This window comes from Lissotriton vulgaris, chromosome 4_1 (genome assembly GCF_964263255.1).
Source record: "Lissotriton vulgaris chromosome 4_1, aLisVul1.2, whole genome shotgun sequence".
NCBI lineage: Eukaryota > Metazoa > Chordata > Amphibia > Caudata > Salamandridae > Lissotriton > Lissotriton vulgaris.
The window spans coordinates 380355450-380374361 of record NC_141691.1 but is presented as its reverse complement, the minus strand read 5'-3'; the positions used below and the strand labels follow the sequence as shown (position 1 = coordinate 380374361).

The 18912-nt window shown below is 45.0% G+C and overlaps 1 protein-coding gene across 2 annotated transcripts in view; it reads left to right on the top strand.

Moving 5' to 3' along the window:
- Positions 1–18912, top strand: part of BRWD3 (bromodomain and WD repeat domain containing 3) — a 1253402-nt gene that overhangs the window by 151306 nt on the left and 1083184 nt on the right. For both annotated transcript variants that reach the window (XM_086918755.1, XM_086918756.1), the window contains 2 exons: positions 15011–15081; positions 15231–15331. In XM_086918755.1, the coding sequence (XP_086774881.1) occupies positions 15011–15081; positions 15231–15331 (172 nt within the window). The remainder of the gene's footprint in view (positions 1–15010; positions 15082–15230; positions 15332–18912) is intronic.

Genomic DNA, 18912 nt, shown 5'->3' with positions numbered 1-18912 from the left:
ATACCAAAACATTTCTCAAATCGGGAATAAAAATCGCTAGTGTCTTCATCAGGTTTCTGTTTACAGGCTGAGATTGCATCCCAGTCTTCCTTTTTAGTTGCTAATAAACGTGGCAATACTTGTACTAGCAATCCTGGTAATGCTTTAGATTTGTCCCCAAGCCCTGTTCCTGGGGTACGAGTCTTTTCTTCATCTTCTAATGCAGCCCAATCTATCTTTTGGTTTCCTACCTCCCAATCTTTTTCTTTGAGTTTCTCGTAAATACCGGAAGGCATTAACACTTTCAATATTTTCATAATGTCGGGGTAGGTGTAATCCCCCATGAGTAACATGTCTTTGATTTCGCGGTGGAAACCTGCTGGGTCTTTATCGTGACTGGGCACTAATTTCTTCATTTCTAACAGTTCCATTTTCGTTATGGGCGTGTACACAAATACGCGTCTAAAGGAATTATCAGCATTCTGGACTGGATGCACTTCTCGCAAGGGGTTCTGTCTGTCTATGTAATACATTTTTCTGTCTACGGGTGGAGCTGGAACAAACCGTGTATTCAGGAAAGTATTATACCTGTGTCGATGTTCTAGAATTACTTTAATCAAGTCGGTACCTAGACCTCTCCATTGTGGCGAGAGTAGTTCTATTAATATATCAGGTAAGGGACCTGGGTCAGAATGTTGGCCTTTGAATAACGTAATGAGATGCTGAACCATATATATGCCGGCTAATTTCTGTTCATCAGGGGAAAGATTTAAAAAGGTCTGCACTAAACCATCATCACTATATTTATCAGGATCGTCAGTCCATTGTACGGCTGACCTGGCCAGTTCTTGTTCATCCATGGAATTGAGTACATGGTACCCCATTCGTTCCTGAAGTATTCTATCAGCGGCCTGAAACAGATGTTCGGGGGTCTTTGGATTTGACATGGCAGCTTGAAATATTCTTTTACTTTCCGGACGTACCGGACGCATTGAATTATTATAGGGTCTTCCTTTACCTACATATGCTATCATTTCTCTAACTGGTAATTGTGATTGTCCTGTTGCCGTTTCTGGTGCATCCTCCTCCCCTGAGGATTCGACCTTGTCTGAATCTATTTCTGGTTCTTGCGATCTTCTTTCATGTATTTTTATTACTGCATTTCTGATTCTTTGGTACATGTTTTTTATACTACTCTGTTTATCATGGTTCCCGTCTGCTATATTCTGACCCCATCTATTAAGTGCTCTCATTTCTTCCGGGTCTACACCCGGCCTATCTTGTTCTCTTATTAGGCAGTTTATGAAAAACCGTAATATCTTGGCTTGAGTGTCAACTTTCTGGTGAGCCATGGCCTCGCCGATACTTTCAGGGCCTTCCCCTGTTTGAACAAAATGATATATTCTGTCTAGATGATCAACCATTCCTGGTAGTAACAGTAAAAAGTTGGTAACCCGTCTTAGGCGTACTGATGCGAGCATCAATCTGTCGTCATTTTTACCGGGTACTGGATCATATCTACAGTCTGAGAGACGTTCATTAAGTATGTCATAATCGGCTGATTTAGGTGTACGTTGTTGCGCTAGATCCCTATAAGTCAATCGGAGTGCTGGTGGCGGTGTTTGAAAACCTATCGAACCTCCCGAGGTGCCAGGACCAAAAGGATTGAATGGGTTAGTGATCGGAAGAATAGGTGCAGGAAAGGTTGGGGGAACAGGTGCAGGGGGTCGAACGGGAGAAGGAGTTCGTTGCGGAGGTGGGAGTAGATGATCTCGGGGTGGAGTACCATCAGCGGGTAGTGGTTGAGCATGTGGATTTGTATATGCGGGAGCTACGTCGTCTAGATAGGAAGAAAGGAATATGTCCTTTGTGGTCTTGTGATGTACTTTAGTCGGGAGCAAGGGAGGGGGCAGATCCTTCGGCATTTCCGGGGTGGCCTTAGGTAAACCCTCGGCCAGCAAAGGATACATACCATTCATAAGAGTGTTTCGTTGTCGGTCTACTTGTTCTGTTTTAACTCGTATCCCCTCCTCAACTAATAAATTTTCTTGGGCCTTGTCTGAATCCTCTTTATGTTTCTCTGCTTTTCTGAGCGCTTTCTCTGTGCGCCTATGCGATTCTTTACGCCATAGTTCAATGGCGTCTTTCTGTGACTGTCTGGCTTTCTTTTTCCATAACGCTTCCTCTACTCTCATGATGCACTCGGCATCCCATGTCCCTGCAGCGGGCCATCTTTGATTCTCTGCTAAATCTTTAGTATAGTCTACCCACAAATCGAGATATAATACAGCGTCTAGGCCGTGCTTGTGGTACATAAAGTGCCCTGGAGTGTCCCTAGGTGGAACGGGCACTGCTTCTTCTAGAATCCCTTTTCTAGTTCCTATCTGTCTTAGTTTGGAGAACAGCGGCATGTTTAAGTCGTGCTACTCTGGGCTTGATACTTACTCTAATTTGGACACAACTAATACAGTAAACACAATAATGCAGATCGAACAATCACTCATACCACGACATTAAAACATACTAAAACATTTCAGAACGAACAATAACGATTAGAATAAAACTAGTTAATTGCATACTGGATATACTGCTAAACAGTACAGATACACCGCTAAACAGTGCAGACCGGGTCTGCGTACCCAAACCCGTCTTGACCGGCACAAACTAATGCGCTCGTCAAGATGCGTCCCCAGCAACGGTACTCACTGGGAAGCACGGAACAGAAGGCCTCGGAAACTCGACACTGGACTGGACTCGACTGGACTCGACTCGTGACGTAAGCACTTCGGAACTTCGGAACTGGTGGGCCTCCGGATACCTCGGACTTTGCTCTCTCAGCTAGGCTCTGGTCGGGATCATCCGCACTCCTCACCGCCTCGTCTGGGTGTCGATCGCAGCCTCAGTCACCTCCGTTGGCCTGAGGGAGATACAGGAAATCCTGCGGGTACGCGTAGTTGTCCGTCAGCGCTGTGGCAGGGGACCGGGCCTACAACGCACCGCCGGCGCGTAAGGTGGGGGAGGGTCCCTGTTCGGGCGCCAAATTATGTGGTAAATTTTAATTACCTATACGGAATTTATGCGGTAAAGTTCAATAAGAATAACTCGGTCAAAATGAAGAGGCAGAATCCGTGGTATCTGAGGTTTAAAGTGGGGTTTTATTCCTTAAAAAGGAATTGGTTCGAACCAATGGTAGCATGACCCATCGCCACGAGGGTTCAGGGTGGGAATTGCAATGGACATGTACAATGATTTATTAACAAGAAATCGTGTATATATAGTCATTTCATACAGTACATTGAATGCAGAAGGCGTAACAGCTGAGAGAAACGAGATAAGAACAGAAATACGTAACAGGGGGCGTGCACTAGGGTGTACACGGAGGTGTGTGCAAGAAACGTCACATAAAGGTGTCATAAGTGGGTGGATCCCTAGAAGGATCCTGCAGAGTCAGCAAGAACATGTGGCAGAGATGCGCGCGCAGCAGCATGACGTATGATTGACGTGCAACTGGAGGGTGAAGGGGACTTGACATTTAGCCCTACATGTGGAGACAGAAGTCTGGAGTGTCAGAACAACCTAATCCCAAATCATATCTAATATCTTGTGTTTGAGGAACTGTATTATCTAGAAGGAAAGGTCTCTTGGGCAGAGGCTATTCTATACTGACTGCTAGTGCGTGTATATGCAACTGCGTGTCTACGTGTAAAGCAGGGGGCCATGGGCCTACCATGGTAACAGAGGCTATGAATTACTTGCATGGAGACAGAAAGGCCGGGCCCTTTGCTCTGCAGCTGGGAAGGATGTTTACCTAAACTACTAGACAGGAATGTATTTTTCGAGGAGCGGAGCAGATAACTTGAAGGCTGAATACAGTCTTGGCAGGCCGGCAGGCTGAGCCAGGCACCGCTAGCCGCGCAGGGAGTGAGTGAAAGGTCATGGATACAGATGCAGGTTCAGACTGCAGCTTCCAGAGGCAGAAGGCAGGAGAAAGCTTGAATGGCAGAAAAACAAGGCCCAACTCGCCAGGGCCAGAAAAACGTGAAAGTGCACCATGTAAAGACGTTGGCAAGGCACACTTAGGAACTAATTATCGGACCCATTCATGGTGGATCTGAAAGAGGACATGTTAACGTTGGACGCAAATGTATTTGCGTCTTCATAGCTGGTTGTGGAGGGAACTTACATGTACTAGAAGCAGGTACATGGAGCCGTTGGGGTCTACGATAGGGGACACAATTGACCATAAAAATTCATATTACCTCAAAATCTTTCGGTAAACTTAGTGTAAGAATCCGGTGCTTATCACCGGGATTCGTATTAGGAAACACAGCTTCCAGCTGGCCGAATTTCTCTGCAAGCCAGAACGGAAAATCATCCTTGTCCTGCGGCTTTTTGCCCATCACGGAATTCACCATGACAGGATTGATTTTCAAACCAGCCTGTTCTGCACGAAGCTGTGCACCCCTAGGGGCTACGTCTTGAACATTACGGCTAGTGTAATGAACAAGCGCTCTAATCACTGCCACTGCGACTTCATGAAGTTGCCGCAGATCAGCTATGCCACAAGTGGCTCGATTACGGTGAGGAGTGAATCCAGCCAAAGCGGGCCAAGGTGTGCCCGGAATGGACAAAGGACCTAACCTCGGAGCGGTTAAAGCGTGTGGTAGGGCGCCACCAAACCAAACTCCATGCTGCCAAGCGTCAATAGGAACCTCCAGTGCTCTGTACGGCGCATACGCAGCCGGTACAGCCTTAGCAGTGTAGGTGTGGAAAACACCAGAATTAGCGTTCACCGCCGGAAATGTCACCCACGAATAAAACAGTTCGTACGGGTAAGCATGTTCCGCACTCACCACTAGAACAACAGCTAAGCCTTCCATAGGGACATTATAAGCCCGCAAATGGTCACGCACCGCAATGCGACTATGCGGTGGGATGTCCACGGCTTGTGCCATGTCAGCACAGGAGAATGAAAAAACAAAGTTTACTTTGTAGCACAACTGGGTAGCAATTCAATGAAAACGTTTTTAGATAGATTCAAGCTTGAAAAAGACCTATTTCAAAAATAGGTAGGTTTCTCCGACACTGCCGTTTTCCGGAAACGGGAATGAAGGGGTTAAGGTTTGAATGATATACTACTCGAGTGTCATGATATAAGGCCAACAACGTATGGGCGCCATGTAGCAGGGTTTCCGTTCTCCCACAGAACTGTGCACAGAGATCTAGAACCTGGGTGAGTTAGGGTGACCCAAAACTCACCTTAGTTTCAGAAATCCCCTTACCAAGCTAGCTACAGTGTCTCATCGGTAGTAATAACTTACCAATGACTTAGACAATCCAGAACATGAACTTAGGGTACCTCAGGTATCGTGGAACACATGAACACTCTTTCGTTATATAATCATTACAAACCGAAACTGGGAGGCAAAGAACACACGTGCAAGTTTGAAATGTTTATTTTTTAATGCAAAGTTCTCAAACGCAGTATCTTGTATAATACCAACATACATATTATAAAAATCAGAGTTAGCAGCATAGTCACTAATCCATAATAAGCAAAAGGTGATAGCATGTTATGATTCAAAAATCTATAGAATTCTGTATCACCTATATTTCGCGCACCCTAATTAGCATATTATATTATATCTAAGAAGGTCTCGTTTGGGTTCTAGCAGGGCGGGCCCATACCTCTAATTCTCAGTAGGAGTAGATCACATCAACAGCTACCAGCTCTCTGCATGCGAAGCATCAAGTGTGTCTATTCATTCCCTGTAACTCTATCTTAAACCCGCGTAGAGCCCAATGTTGGCAGCAACATTATTTGTGTTATGTCTAATGTAGTGCGAGGATCAGGCTTTCAGCAACCTTGTGTTAGGTTATTCTTAGAGGGTGCAGTTCTCAGTGTGCAGACAGTTGTACCAAACACGACTGATATCAGAGCAATAACATATTATTCTCAAATAAATCACATCTTTCGTCTAGGTTGAAAGCTACAATAACAATTAGGTGTCGTGTGCAAACTGAAGCCGAAGGAAAATATGGTGTTTAAACATTTAATAAACTCATGCTAACTTAACACAATATATAGAAATGCAGTAACCATATGACAGCCCTGGTACCTTGAAACACTGAGAGATGCTATGTCTGTGCTCTACGTGCTCTACAAATGGGAATTAATAATAAATTACGGTTGTTTTGTGTGCATACCTATAATCGACGAGTGATAGAAGGGGGGCAGAGCTTAGTGTATTTCCAACTGTCTGTGCCTAGATTCCTCTGTGTCTCTGCCCTATACACCTGGTACCAACGAGCAGTGCCTACACCAACCGGCGGTGCTCCAGGCATGGTCAGCTGTCCCACTAGAGGAAACATTCTGAAACACATCACCATTACAGATTATGGATATAAAACTGAACAAAGAGTCTGGGGAAGTGGCAGAGAAGAGGACCGCCTCTTGTGAAACTGGGCACAGTCAGCTGTACCACCATAGGAAACACTCTAAAAAAACATCACCACCACAGGTTATGGAATTAAAACTGGTAAAAAAGTCAGGGGAAGTGGCAGACGAGAGGACCGTCCTCGTGTGAATCAGAGGAGCCTCCCTTCTAGATGTGCACTGCCCACGCTGAATCGCACCTTTACAGGCGCTATACACCTATTTAACAGTGACTGACTCTCTGAAGAAATCAATCAACGAACATGCAGAGCTCCACAAAAAGGCTCAAAACCAAAATATCATCTGCAAATAATGCTACAATCAAACTCACATAAGCATTAAAAGATAGGCAGACGCGCGACTCATCGTGGCTGAAAGGGCAACTCAAAGGTTTCTTCTACCCATGGAAACGAGGAAGGATGAATACTTCCTTTACGATTTCAAGGATCAACCAAGGAAACAGATACAGACTATCCCCATTATTGATTTTATCTGGAAGGAAGGATTGAAGGTCATGACAACTCCTGCTTCTATCCCTCCAGTTTTGCCTCGGCTCGACAAAAAATATAAAGTGCCAGACAATTCACCAGCATGCCTCATAGGTCAACCAAAAGCTGACTCTGTAATTGTGCAAGCTGCACACAGACGGGCTAGGAATCCTTCTTCTCCAATCACATCTCCTCCCTTTGAACCATTACATAAATGCGAACTGCAATTCCTAACTTGGAAAGTAACTTTCCTGGTAGCAGTTACTTCTCTTAGAAGGGTTAGTGAACTACAAGCATTTACCAGTCAAGAACCCTTTTTGCAAATGCATCATAACAAAGTGGTTCTTTGTACTAATCCAAAATTCCTGCCTAAAGTCATTTCACCATTCCATCTAAATCAATCGGTTGAGCTGCCCGTATTCTTCTCGCAGCTTCAAACTGTCGCAGAAAGGGCTCTACACACCCTAGACGTTAAAAGAGCACTGCTGTACTATATCGAAAGGACACAATCATGTCGTAAAACAAAACAACTTTTTGTGTCTTTTTCGCCGCCACACAAGGGCAACCCTATTTCAAAATCGGTGATCGCCAGATGGATAGTTAAATGCATACAAATTTGTTACCAAAAACAATTCTTTCAAAAGCCCACTCAACTAGAAAGATAGGGGCTTCAATGGCATTCTTTAGGGAACATCCCCTTAGATGACATATGCAGAGCAGCTACATGGCTTACACCGCACACATTCACAAAACATTATTGTGTAGATATGCAAACTAAACAACAAGCCACTGTGGGCCAGGCTTTACTAAAAACACTGTTTCCAACAACTGCAACACATACGGGTGGTCGCCACTAGGTGTGGGTACTGCTATACAATCTATGCATAGTGTGTAATCTGCAGCTCATATGCCTCAAACGGAAAATGCTACTTACCAGTATGCATCTGTTCTTGGCATGTAGAGCTGCAGAGTTACGCACGCCCACCCGCCTCCCCGGCTACCTTTATCTGTTCCAGTATTATCTTAATTAGATACAAATCACATTGACATCACTACTTCTTGTACAGCTCCATCACTTCCCTACTGGCGAAACACAATCTGGGGATGGAGTTGATGCCCATGCGCAGTATCATCCTAAGGAGGAGTCACCTATCCTGTGACTCCGAAAGACTTTTCTACAACAAAACAAACTGCAAACATCCGGGCCCAACACTAGGTGGCCATCTATGCATAGTGTGTCACTCTGCAGCTCTACATGCCAAGAACAGATGCATACTAGTAAGTAGCATTTTCCTTTTTTTACACAAACAAATTGGTCTGAGTTCAGTCTTTGAGTGTATGACCTAATTTGCTGCCTGAAAGTGTACAGCAAATGCTTAACACTGCCCTCCGATAAAGGCTTACTGCTCGCCCGCACTACCTCTGATTGAGAGTTAGGTGCTATCTAATTTTACCTCTGCCTACCTTTTGGGGTTCCACTGGATTCTGTGCAAATTATACCTAATTTTGGCATAGTATATGCAGAGCCAGCTTCCTACAACATTAAGAGGTAAGTACTCAACTTGCACATCCCGTCTTTGGGGTATTAACCTGCAAGAGTCAGATCAAAGTCAACATCAGACACTCCCCTACTCTGCACACCTTCAGGAAGAGCCTCAAGACCTTGCTCTTCGACTGATCCGGAGATGCACCCCCGCCCCCCCTAAGCACCTTGAGACCTCACGGGTGAGTAGCACGCTTTATAAACCCCTGATTGATTAATTGATTGAAGTTAGGTACTGCACCACCAGCGGCACTGGGGAGGCTGGGTGCAGCAGTCACTGAGCCAAATGTTAGGCAATGGAGACTGAGGGCACCCACAGAGGTGCTCGTTGCAGGATGGTACTTGCGGTTCCAGGGCACAGGCCCCAGGGGTTTAAGCAAGCACAGGGGGGCCCACAAGGCAGCACCAACCACACACCACCAGCAGTACAGGGGCAGCTGTGTTCAGGGTGCAAGTCAGCGTTGGTCACCCAATGCAAGTAAATAGGGAATATTGGTCACACAAAGAGGCTGCAGGCTCGGACCAGGAGGCTGGATGACTGTGACCAACAGCTTGACAGGTAGGTAGCCGTCCCAGTGGATGCTTGGCACCATCAGATGGGCTCCCCAAAGTTGAGGGGCGGAGGATGCAGGGGTACCCTTAAGCTTCAGAACTTCTATACTGGAGCCAGACACGGTCAGGGGAATCCTTTGAGATGAGGCTGCAGGCCTCTTTGTGAAGTCCAGTACAGCTCAGCCAACGGTGGTTTCAAGGTCAGGTTTGCTGGGGAGACTTCACTTGATAGATGGACCAGTCGGACTCGGCCGTGGGTGTCGGGTGCATAGTGGGCAAGAGTTGCGCTTCCAGCTGGATTGCGAGTCATTGGAGTTAGTTTCTTGTGGACAGGGCCACTTTTCTTGGGAGATCTGGTGTTAGTTGAAGTGCAGGTAGTCTTCCTCGGGTTTCTGGAAGTCGCCGGCTGCAGACAGGAGTTGGCTTCTGTTCAGTGTCTTTAAGCTGGAGACAGGCTTGTAGGGTTGGGGCCAAATCAGTTGTCATCTTCCAGCTTTGCTGTATGGCGTCGTCTTCATCCTTCTTCTCTTTAGGTCACAGGAATCTGAGGCTCAATGTTCAGTGGTGCCCTCAAATACTGAATTTAGGGGTGTTACAGTTACTTGCAGGTAGTAGCCAATGGGCTACTTATCTGTAGGGCGACTATACCCTTTGTATCTCCCTCAACTTTGGGGAGGGGACATCCCCTAACGTGATGGGCTAATTTCCTTTCATCCAATATGGTAGATTTTCTAAGGAGGGGGTCTCCTTAGTACGGACCACCTTAGAGGTGGTCCTGGCAGGGGGCGGGGGGAGTATGGCACCCCCCCTGCTTATTATATTCCCGCTGACTTTGCTGCCAAAAGTGTGGCTTGGTCAGAGATGTGGGCATCTCCACTAGCTGGAGAGGCCCTGGCTAGCATAAAAAAACAGAGAACCAGACTATTCGACTGTGCAGTGAGATCGCTTTGGATTAATTCCTTTTCCTGGAGTACATGACTGCATCCGATGAATTGAAAATAGGTTTCTTGCCCAGGCTACTGAATTTATTGACAGATCCTATGCCGATACGTTTTTAGCTGCAATTCATATGCGAGTTCTCGTATCCCTGACATAGGAGCCTACAGGCCCACCTCTGTGAGTGGATCCACCTAGACATTTAAGGTTGAGAAAAGGGGTCTCCACATTTCCTAATGAAGACCCCATCTTAAGGACTAAACTTTCTTTCATCTATTATTTTGGTCGAAACATCGTCGGTCTCCTTGTTCGTACCTGTACAGTGGTTACCTTCACGTATAGACATCAGCGATTGACTTACTGTGTCTTTGCAATACTGTGAATTTTCATGTATATTTAGCCCACAATGTAGCTGGACATGTCATTGTCAATTTACTATGTAAATATTGTACATTGTCCCCTTTCTTCCTTCAAACCCCTCACCTAAGCACATCTTTCAGCGCTCATTTCTCTTGGAGCACCTTTGTACGGGTATATTGATGTTTTGCAAATGCTCAAAATGCTGTTATAAATATATTTAAATATGACTAAATTGGATAATTGATTTATTCAAGGTGATGTTGATTTCAATGAATACTATATCTCCACTGTGACCACTTCTGTTTGTTCTGCCTTTGACCCAGGTCCGGTGGCTTTGGGGTTTCCCAATTGCTTTATATAGCATAAAAAGGGCAGGAAGCTTTTGAGGCTCATCACCCTGAATGCTGTTCCTGCTTGTGGGTAGGTTCGAAACACCTCCACTCCAAAGGCGTTGTTCCTGACTCACAAGAGCACAAGGGCTTCCACCTCAGGGGGTCGGAAACATGTCTGAGTGTTGCAGGGTGGTGCAGACCAGGCAGCTGTACACTAGGGAGTTGGTTGTTTTTCAGGGGGCATCTCTATGATGCCATCTGAGTGCATGTTGTTATAAATCCACCACTGGCATCAGTGTGGGTTTATTATCCTGAGAAATTTGATACCGAACTTCTTATCATTCAGTAATACCATATTAGAGCTGTGGAATCTGTAATGACAAACTCCCAGCCCATGTGCTCAATACGGCTGGTCTAAGAACCTCTAGGGGCATATTGCTCATGCATCCATGTCCTCACATGTGGTAAAGTTCACCCTGCCTTAGGGCTGTGAGGCCTGGTAGCGGGGTGACTTACCTATGCCACAGGCAATGTTTGTAGGCATGGCACACATGGATGTGTGCCATTTCGACTCTTAGGTTTTGTCTGCGCCAAAACACAGTCTGCAATGGCAGTGCTTATGTGATAGGTGAGGCGTCTCTGAAGGTTGCACAATACATGCTGCAGCCCTTAGAGACCTTCTCTGGTTGCAAGTCCCTTGGTACCAGTGCTACATTTTACAAGGGACGTGTATGTGTGCCAATGGTGTGCCAATTATGGGAACAGATGGTACAGTTTTGTGAAAGAACACTGGCACTGGGAACCTGATTAGCAGGGACCCAGTGCACATTCAGTTAAAGTGCATCAGAAATCAGGCAAAAAGTGGGGGTGACGATGCAAAAAGGGTTATTTCCCTACCAGCCGGCCCTGGGGGATGGGGTCTCTGAGGTCATTAGTAGCTCATGGAGAGGGCTACGCAGCCCCCTCCCCATTTTCAGTATTTGTGGTCTGGAGGTTGGCATAGCAAGGTCTTTACAGGCTCAGGCTGAGGGACTGTGTGGCCCCTCCCTTCTCATTTTGAAAAATGTTGCCTTGGAGGCGGGCTCCCCATGGCTTATCATGGCTCGTAGAGGGGGACTGCATGTCCTCCATTCCTTGGGTCTCTGATGGCTCTGAGGCCCCGTTTCTATATACATTAATTTCGGCCCTGGGAGTGGGCTGACATTGCCCCCCTCCCTTTATGTGCAAATTTCAGACCGTGCCCCAAGTTTCTTCAACTCACGCCCTCTCCATGCACTGCTAAGTACTCCACATATTAAATCACTCATGACATCTTCTATGACATCATTGATAATATCATGCAACATTTGTTGTGAAATTATTAATGCGAAAACTCTGTATGGCGGGAGTGCGAGTTTGTCACTTAGTGTGCATGTTATATGTTACATGTTAAGTTTGGGATAGTTTGAAAAAGTCCAGCTAACAATAACATTAAATTAAATCATAATATTTAGATTTTGTTTACCTTTCATGCATAAACTCTTGTTAAAATAATTGACAATGACTGATGAGGGCCAGTGAATGTTTGCGATTGTGTGGCTGCAATGTTTAGCACATGATTATGGATTTACTATATTTGCTACTGTAGGAAAGTGCCACTTTCGACATACTCCCCCCCCCCCCCCCCCTCTCCCCTCACCCCACACACTTTTTGCCTGGGATCTGGTGCAGCTTTGACTGAGTGTAAACTGGGTTCAAGCTAACCAAGTCCCCAGTACCAGTGTTCTTTCCTTAAACCATTTGATTTTTCCACAATTAACCCCCCTTCAGGATCCCTGTAAGAAACTAGTAGGAGATTCCCCTGGTACCTAAGGCCTTTCAACTAAAGAGGGTCCCTAAGGGCTTTGGCATGAATTGGGCCACCCTAAGGAACACCTCATCAAGCTTATGCAAACTGTCATTGCAGCCTGCGTATCTTGGTGCAAAGAAAACCGAAGAGTCGACATGGCACACATCACTGTGTGCCATGCCTGCCAGCACTACATGTGGTATGGGTAAGTCACCCCTACGGCGCGCCTAACAGCCCTAAGACAGGCTGCACTGTATCCATGTGTGGGCATATCTGCAAGAGTGGATATTTCCCAGTGATATCTAACTCATCCCTTCGATATTGTCAGTGCACAGGGACGCCATAATGAGTAAATGGGTTGGACACTTGTCATTTCGAGTTCCCCAGCTACATGAGGGCTTCATTTTAACCCTGTGTGTCTGGTAGCAATCACCTTGTCTTAATAAACCCACACTGATGCCAGAGCTAGATTTATTAATAAATGCACCCAAAGGATACCTTCACAATGTCCCCTGAAAACCTACCAACTACTAGTGTGTTGACTGACTGGTCTTGACCAGCCAGCCACCATAGACAGGTTTTTGACCTCCTGAGGGGAGAGCCTTCACTCTCGGAGGTCAGAAACAAAGCCTATTGTGGGCAGAGATATTTACACCTCCTCCTAGCAGGATGGGCATTCCGAGTGGGAAGCTTCAAGGGCCCTGCCGCCTTTGTTTTAATGCAACCCGGGCCTCTCCAGATAGTGGAGGATGCCACCTCCTTGTTCTGTCCCCACTTTTTGGTGGCAAGTCATATAGGAAAATTTGCAAGATTAGGAGGCCCACATTCAGCTAACACTACCTCTAGGGTGGGCCAGCTGATGTTGACCCCACTTTTTATATTGCTCCATGTTATTTTTGCCGGGTTTAGCCTTCTAGGGTCATGGTTATGCCTACTTCTCACACAAAGTGGTCATATAGAGGGAGTAGAATACCTAAAGGTAGGTAGACCATTAGCTCCTAACTGTCACTCCCCTGAAACACCACTAACTGGAGTATCTAGGTGGCACCCCTGAACTTAAAACCACAGATTTGACAGAACAACAGAAGAATAATGAAGAAGAGTCACTGTCTGGCAAGAACTGCAGTAGAACATTGGCGTGAAATCCTGCCGTCCTTATCCCTCTCACGGCAGTTGCTACAGAGTGACTTGTCTTGGGGGCTAGAGAGCTACCAAAGCCTTGGGTAGCCTGCCAGCACTTCAAAAACCACCAAGATTCTCCATTGAAGTGGAGGAGCTTCTCCCTTTGCAGTCCTTAGGCTCTGACTATCAGAGTCCGGTCCACCACCTTGCAGCTAGCGGTGCTGCAGACGACCAAGAGAAAATACTCATGTTCTGGAAGGTCATATCTGTCTCCCCACCGAGTGTGAAGACACCAGTACCAATTGGAGCTGTGCATCACCAACCCCCGGGGTACGGGACACCCTGCACCAAACACCGACAGTGAGTGTCTAGCCTGAATTGACATTGCACCAGGTCCAAGCGACCATCAAGAAACGTCAGCATTACTGAAATCCACGTTGAGAGTGGCGCAGCTGCTTTGATTGTGCCCATGTCAGCTGTTTGTCCCTGACCTAGAGTCGCATCTTAGTGCACCCAGCCCAGCTGACCACACTCCTCTGCTTCCAGCCCAGGTCCCGACACACTGGCTTGTACCCCTCTGCTTCAAGACCCCTTGCAAACTGAGCCCCCATTTTGAAGCACTCTGACTTACCGGCAAGGCCCCCAGTGCAGCCTCTTTTTTGGACGGCCCCTCCTTCCCCATAGTGCCAGTTTCCAGCCTTACCAGCACCTGGCTCTCGGTATCACCCAGGTGGTTCCTGAAGAACTACTGGTAGTACTTTGAAACTTGGCCCACTACTATTCCCTTCCTAGAAGGTGAACGCCTCAAACAGACTGTACCTACCTTTATGCATCTTTGACTTTTCCTCCCATAGGATTGCATTGTGTGCTAAACGGCACAGGTTTAAATGTTTTACTTATTTGTGAATATTTCTATTGCAAACTGTTCTGACCTTTGACTGAAGTTCTTGAGTTAAACATATATAAAAAAAAAAAATTAGCCTTAGATTTATTCTTTGACTGTGTGTTTCATTTATTGCCTCTGTGAGTACAACAAATGATTAGCACTACTCTCTGATAATCCTAACTACTCACTTCCACTTCCACAAAGGAGAGCTTTGGTTTTCTCTAATTAAACCTCTGGAAACCAGTTGGGTACTCTCTTTTCACAGTGTACTTCTTTTTAGTTTATTATATATAGAGCTAGCGTCTTACACAAACAGCAAATCTCACAAAAATGTTTCTAGATCTGGTGAATTATTAATCCAAATGTTGGTGGCATATTCTGATCATATCCTGGTAAAATCAGCAGCATAGCTTTACAATATGTTGACTTTGTTTAAATGACTGCGTTCATAATGATAAATGGCTGTCTCTAGTTTAAGGGTAAATACATTGTCCACAGCTATCTTCTTCCCAAATGTTAAACAAGTGATTTGTCTTTCCTTGTTTAAGAGACCACCCATTTAAATTTGCTGAAAGGTCAAGGCCCGGAGTTCAAATTTCCTGCTCCTCGTTTAGTTCTGGTATGTTTCCACATTCTTTGCATCTGAAATTTAAGTATATATGTTTCAGTGATGTTATTGCTGAATCTCTAAAGATTTTTTTTAATTTACAGTTATGAATGCTTGTTTGGCTGTTAATACATTTCATACTTGCCGGATTGATCTTTTAGGTGGAATGTTCATAGCCACAGGTAGCACGGACCATGTGATAAGAATATACTACATTGGCATAAATCCCCCCGAGAAAATTGCAGAACTGGAGTCCCATCTGGTGAGTTTTTAAATCATGCTCGCTATGCTCTTATTAAAAATATTTTTATTTAGCTTACAATTCACAAACATCATCTGTGTCACAATGCATGTCAACAGTTGTGCACATCAGTGTACACAATATATTGATCTATATAATAACGAGAAAAGTGTAGTCCTGTGTATCTTTTGTCACTTGTCTAGCTTATAGATCTAGACCAAAGTGGGACATCCAGAGGCCCCACATGTTTTGGAAATTTTGAGGGCAGCCCCGTTCCTGGTGTGTTAACTTCTCCATAGTGGCTTTTCTGTCTATGCTTAGCAGCCATTCTCCTGTCAATGGGGCCTTGGTAACTGTCAAGGGTGTTGCAATGTTTCGTTTAGTTATTCAAAATCCCAAACCAACCAGCATTCTTGCACCTCTAGGGAAGGAAACCTGCCTCCTCCATTATACCTAACAATGCAAGTTTCTTTCATATGGTATTAGGAATGTGTAGAACCTCATACCTGGTCATAAGCAGTCACACAGTTGTTAAGAATGGTTCCCTCTATCTGGGTATTATGGACCTTACATCGCCATTTGACTTGGTGGAGAGAGTGAAACTATGGAAAAAATGCTGGATCTGGGCATAGACACATCTCTAGCTCATTTCCTAGCACAGATGCATCAGGATGTGATTGGGAGGGTCAGGTATGGGGGGGGGCAGAGAACTTACCTCTCCAATCAAAATGAACCGTGGGGTACGCCAAAGGTGCATGCTTGCTCCTTTCTTTTTCTGTCTTTATATCAATGATTTGGAAAATTATATTAACCATGGGCATGTGGATGTCTCCGAGATAGGTAATCGAAATCCTCCGGTGTTACTCCATGCCGATGATTGTGTGTAGATGTCTAGAACCGGTGTGGGCCTGCAAATGCTTGTCACTAGATTTAACGATTTTATGCCTGTTTTGGGTCTGAAGACCAAATACGGTGTCACGGGACCTCCTCTAATTGCTATAATGCGGTGGCAAAGGAGGCTATAGAGACCAGTTTCATTCATATGTTTTGCAGTGTTCTTTCATTTTGGATATATGATGGCACAACAGTCCGTTAAGGTATCCCTTGAGTTTTGGGGGTCGCTCCCGAAGTCACCAAGGATCCACAAGAGGTAGGCCAGGTTCACTGACTTCCAGTGTTGTCCCGAGGTGTAAGGAAATGAAAAAACAAAAACTAGGGTCAGTGGGAAGGATTAGAAACCTTCCTTGCAGTCCGGGTATGGGTCGTGAGGGAAGTATCACCTGATTCCAGCACCTTGTGTGACGCCACCCTCCTCCTGGATCATACCTTGTCTAGCCACCCTCCTCCTGGAGAGTGGTGGGGCGATGCGCGGTCTTGTTTGCCTCCTGGCTTGACGGTCTTGCCTGGGACTGTTCCTGGATTCGTCTCTCGTCTACTTCCGGGGTCTTGCTCCACCGATTGGCGTGGGCGTCTCCTCCTTGCCTCTACTTCCTGCCTCTTCAAGGCGTCTGGTGCGCCTCTCCTGTTGCAGGTCTCCTCTGATAGGGCCGACGTAGCCAGCGTCATCTGGCACGCCCCTCAGGGCTCCTCTTGTGGGCGCTGAGTAGATTTTTAAAAAAAGGCTCCTCCACAGCCTGGGTATAGAGTGACCGTACGTCAGTTACTGTGTCGATAGGGGAGTAAGGCATACCAGGCAGCTGTTCCTCTTGGTCTCCTGACATAAAGCCATGTCTTATACCATGGTGGTAGGCAAATTCCACCCCCCCCCCCCCCCCCCCCCCCTTTTTAAACTAATGTTTGATCAACAATGAGAGGATGTCTCTTGTTCCAACCTTTCATGTTTAGGTTTCCCCTTTGGCCAGAAAGGTTCTTGGCATCATTTGGAGGCATTGTTCAGGTTTACAAAGAAATTAGGATCCAGACCTATTACTTCAATCATTAACATCTATAGTGCTCACTTGTGCACTGTAACCTTGCATAGGACTGGAGTGTGGGGCTTATGTAATTTGTCTCGCCTTTAGGCAGTGGAGAATAAATTCCTTAGACAATTATTTACAGTCCCAAGTAGTCTTTAAATTATTAATTGTCACAATGAACTGGGTCTGACCCCTTTAAGCCACTGTATACAAATTGCTCCAAGTTTGCTATGGCACTCAGTATGAGAGAAAGATGAGACGGCTCTCAATCGTGCAATAATACTGGATTGCTTTAGCCTTGATCATATGCATAGTATACCATGGCTTAATTACATAAAAGGCAGCTGGAGACAGTGGCATGGTGGATTGTTTTTTATAACCCTGAATGAATTGCCAAGATTTCAAAAATGTTTTAAAGACGACCAGTGAGCATTTGGAGACTTGGAAAAAGAGAGTTTGGGAATATTTGCCTTTAGTTTGCTCCCCATATGTAGAGCCCTATCTCTCCGTTTTCTTTTGTCACTTGAAAATTGTTTATCTTATTATATTTTGGTTCAACATTGCACATTTCTTGGTCTCTTACCTTCGTAAAGTTTATTGCGATGCTGAACTCGAACAATGTCTGTTTGACTCTATATCAACCCAGAACATTTTGCACTTTTTGTTCTTATGTCGACTCTATACTAAACCAAGGAGGGATTTTATTATCCCCTTATTCAGATTTTTAAGTATCAGGAAGTTCAAACCGGCTTTGTGTCATCTCCAGCTTTTGAACGATGAATACACATGTTTAATGGTGTATAGATATATTTCTACAGCAGTCCGTTTACGGAAATTTAGTTGGGAAATGATTTTATTTATTCGTAAATGGTACTTTTTTGAATTTACTGTTACCATTATACCATGCTAGATCACTTGTCTTATGGTGCATTTGTTGCCTAATGAACTGCCTCTGAATACCATGGTTTTTAGGGATACCATGTTGGTTTTAGCATTTATATTTGTATTGTCTGTGTGCTTTTTTTTTTAGTTTATATTGCTTATTATGAATTTTATCATTAGGAAGTGTATTACATAACCTTTGTTTCTTGTCTTAACTTTTGTTCTTTTTATGGTTGTTAAAAGAACCAAATGAAGAAGATTTGACCTGTCCTGTGTAGAACCTCATACAAAGTCCACATGATGGTGTACCAGTATTTCTGAATCACTTAACAGGACAATATAGCATTGTGGATGGCTCCAGTCATTTTGTCACATATAAAACAATTTGAAGAGGGGATTTTCCCCATCTTCCAAAGCCATAATGGTGTGTAGTATATGCTTTGTATGCATCTAAATTGAACTTAATATGCTCTGGATTGCCTCTTCTGTCATTTTTATATTCCATCAGTCAGTTCCATCCATCGGTCTTTTAGGCTTCTTTTACACTAGCCAGATTTCAAGGATATTGTTTGACTGGCATTTATAGACCTGAGAGATTTTTCTCCCCTCTCTGTGATCATGTGATGCAGGATCAATTTTGCCTCCAGTGGGTTTCTTTCCAGCACTCCTGCAAGTGCCTCTTTTTGATCTCCCAAAGCATAACATACCTGTGAATAGCCTTAGAATTAGGGTTTATTGAGATAGAATGTATTGGATGGTTCATGAAAACATTTAGCTGATAGACTTTGTCGGAAAGTGACCCTT